This window comes from Eublepharis macularius, chromosome 2 (assembly GCF_028583425.1).
Source record: "Eublepharis macularius isolate TG4126 chromosome 2, MPM_Emac_v1.0, whole genome shotgun sequence".
Lineage (NCBI taxonomy): Eukaryota > Metazoa > Chordata > Lepidosauria > Squamata > Eublepharidae > Eublepharis > Eublepharis macularius.
This window is the reverse complement of record NC_072791.1, coordinates 67,826,144-67,827,811: the sequence shown is the minus strand read 5'-3', so window position 1 is coordinate 67,827,811 and position 1,668 is coordinate 67,826,144. Positions and strand designations below refer to the sequence as shown.

Genomic DNA, 1,668 nt, shown 5'->3' with positions numbered 1-1,668 from the left:
TCATCCTGGAAAGTAGATGGCTCTGGGACCACAACCCCTATATCAATTGAGCTAAAGGAATAATTGTCTTCAATCGAGAATATTGCCAGAAACACCATTGGAGATCGGAATGGGGCAGGGAGGCCCCAGCGAATTTGGAGGTTGCCCTTTTATCTACAGAGGAGCTAAATCTTATTCCTCTAGCATACCGAGACATGGCTCAAGCCTTTAGTGAAGAGGAAGCGGATAGCCTGCCGCCTCATCGGAATACAGACTGTGCCATTGAATTGATCCCAGGTGGAAGGCTCCCCAAAGGGAAATTATATACCATGAGCCCGGCAGAGAGACAAGAGCTCAGAAAGTTCATAGATAAGAATCTGGAGAGAGGCTTCATCTGACCTGCCAGCTCCCCGCATGTGACCCCTGTTCTGTTTGTGAAGAAAAAGGACGGGGGGCTCAGGCTTTGTACAGACTTTCGGGGCATCAATGCTGTGTCTATGACCAACGCCTATCCAATTCCTTTGATACAAGGCCTGCTTAGTGTGGTGGCGCAGGATAAGATCTTTTCAAAATTGGACCTCAAGGATGCTTATTTTCATGTCAGAATAAGGGAAGGGGGTGAATGGAAAACCGCGTTCAATACCCCCTTGGGCCAATATGAATATCTTGTAATGCTGTTTGGCTTAAAAGGGGTCCCTTCGGTTTACATGACGATGATCAATGAAGTTCTGCATGAATTTCTATACAGGGGGGTTGTTGTTTACCTAGATGATGTGTTAATTTATTCAGAAAATAAAGAAGCGCATGCAAAATTGGTCCAGAAGGTGTTGGCTGCCCTAATGCGCCACAAGCTCCCAATCAAACTATCCAAGTGTGAATTCCATAAGAAGGAATTGGATTATCTGGGCTATCGTATCTCGGAGCAAGGATTAAAAATGGATCCTGCTAAAGTTAAAGCTGTGGAAGACTGGCAAGCGCCCACCACCCGAAAACAATTACAATCGTTCCTGGGCTTTGCTAATTTTTACAGACAGTTCATTGAACGTTTCACCCAAATTGCCCTCCCTTTAACGGACTTGCTCAAAACAAAAGGGAAGGGGGAGCAAGCCACTAAGCCAATGGCTAAGCTCAGATGGGGGCCAAACTGTCAGTTAGCATTCGAAACACTGAAGGACCGTTTTACCACAGAGCCAATCCTACAGCATCCCGATGAAAACAGGGCTTTCATAGTGCAAGTGGATGCCAGTGACTCTGCCATTGGGGGGGGTCCTTATGCAGAAAGGGGACGGTAACAAGGTGCGGCGATGCACATACTTATCTAGGAAATTTACGGAGGCAGAACGCAATTGGAGTGTGTGGGAGAAAGAAGCGTTTGCTGTGAAAATGGCTCTCACAACCTGGCGTCACTGGCTGGAGGGAGCACATCACCCATTCCAGGTGTGGACAGATCACAAAAATTTAGAAGCACTCCGCACACCCCGGCGTCTCAATGCTAAGCAACTTTGCTGGGCTGAGTTCTTTTCAAAGTTTGATTTCACTTTAAACTTCTTGCCAGGCAAATCCAACTTCCTGGTGGATGCCCTCTCGCGCATGCCCAGAGCAGAAGGGAGGAGACTATTGACACAGTGTTTTTCCCCAGCCAACTGGGAGGTGTGGTTACCACACGTAGCCAAGCAACCAAAAAGCAAA

At 47.3% G+C, this 1,668-nt stretch overlaps 1 protein-coding gene across 1 annotated transcript; it reads left to right on the top strand.

Annotated features, from left to right (window-relative positions):
* The first annotated feature begins 818 nt into the window (after nt 1–818).
* On the top strand, nt 819–1,271 carry LOC129323394 (uncharacterized). Its single transcript, XM_054969928.1, has one exon. The coding sequence runs from the start codon at nt 819–821 to the stop codon at nt 1,269–1,271; it is 453 nt and encodes a 150-aa protein (XP_054825903.1).
* Nucleotides 1,272–1,668: the final 397 nt, after the last annotated feature.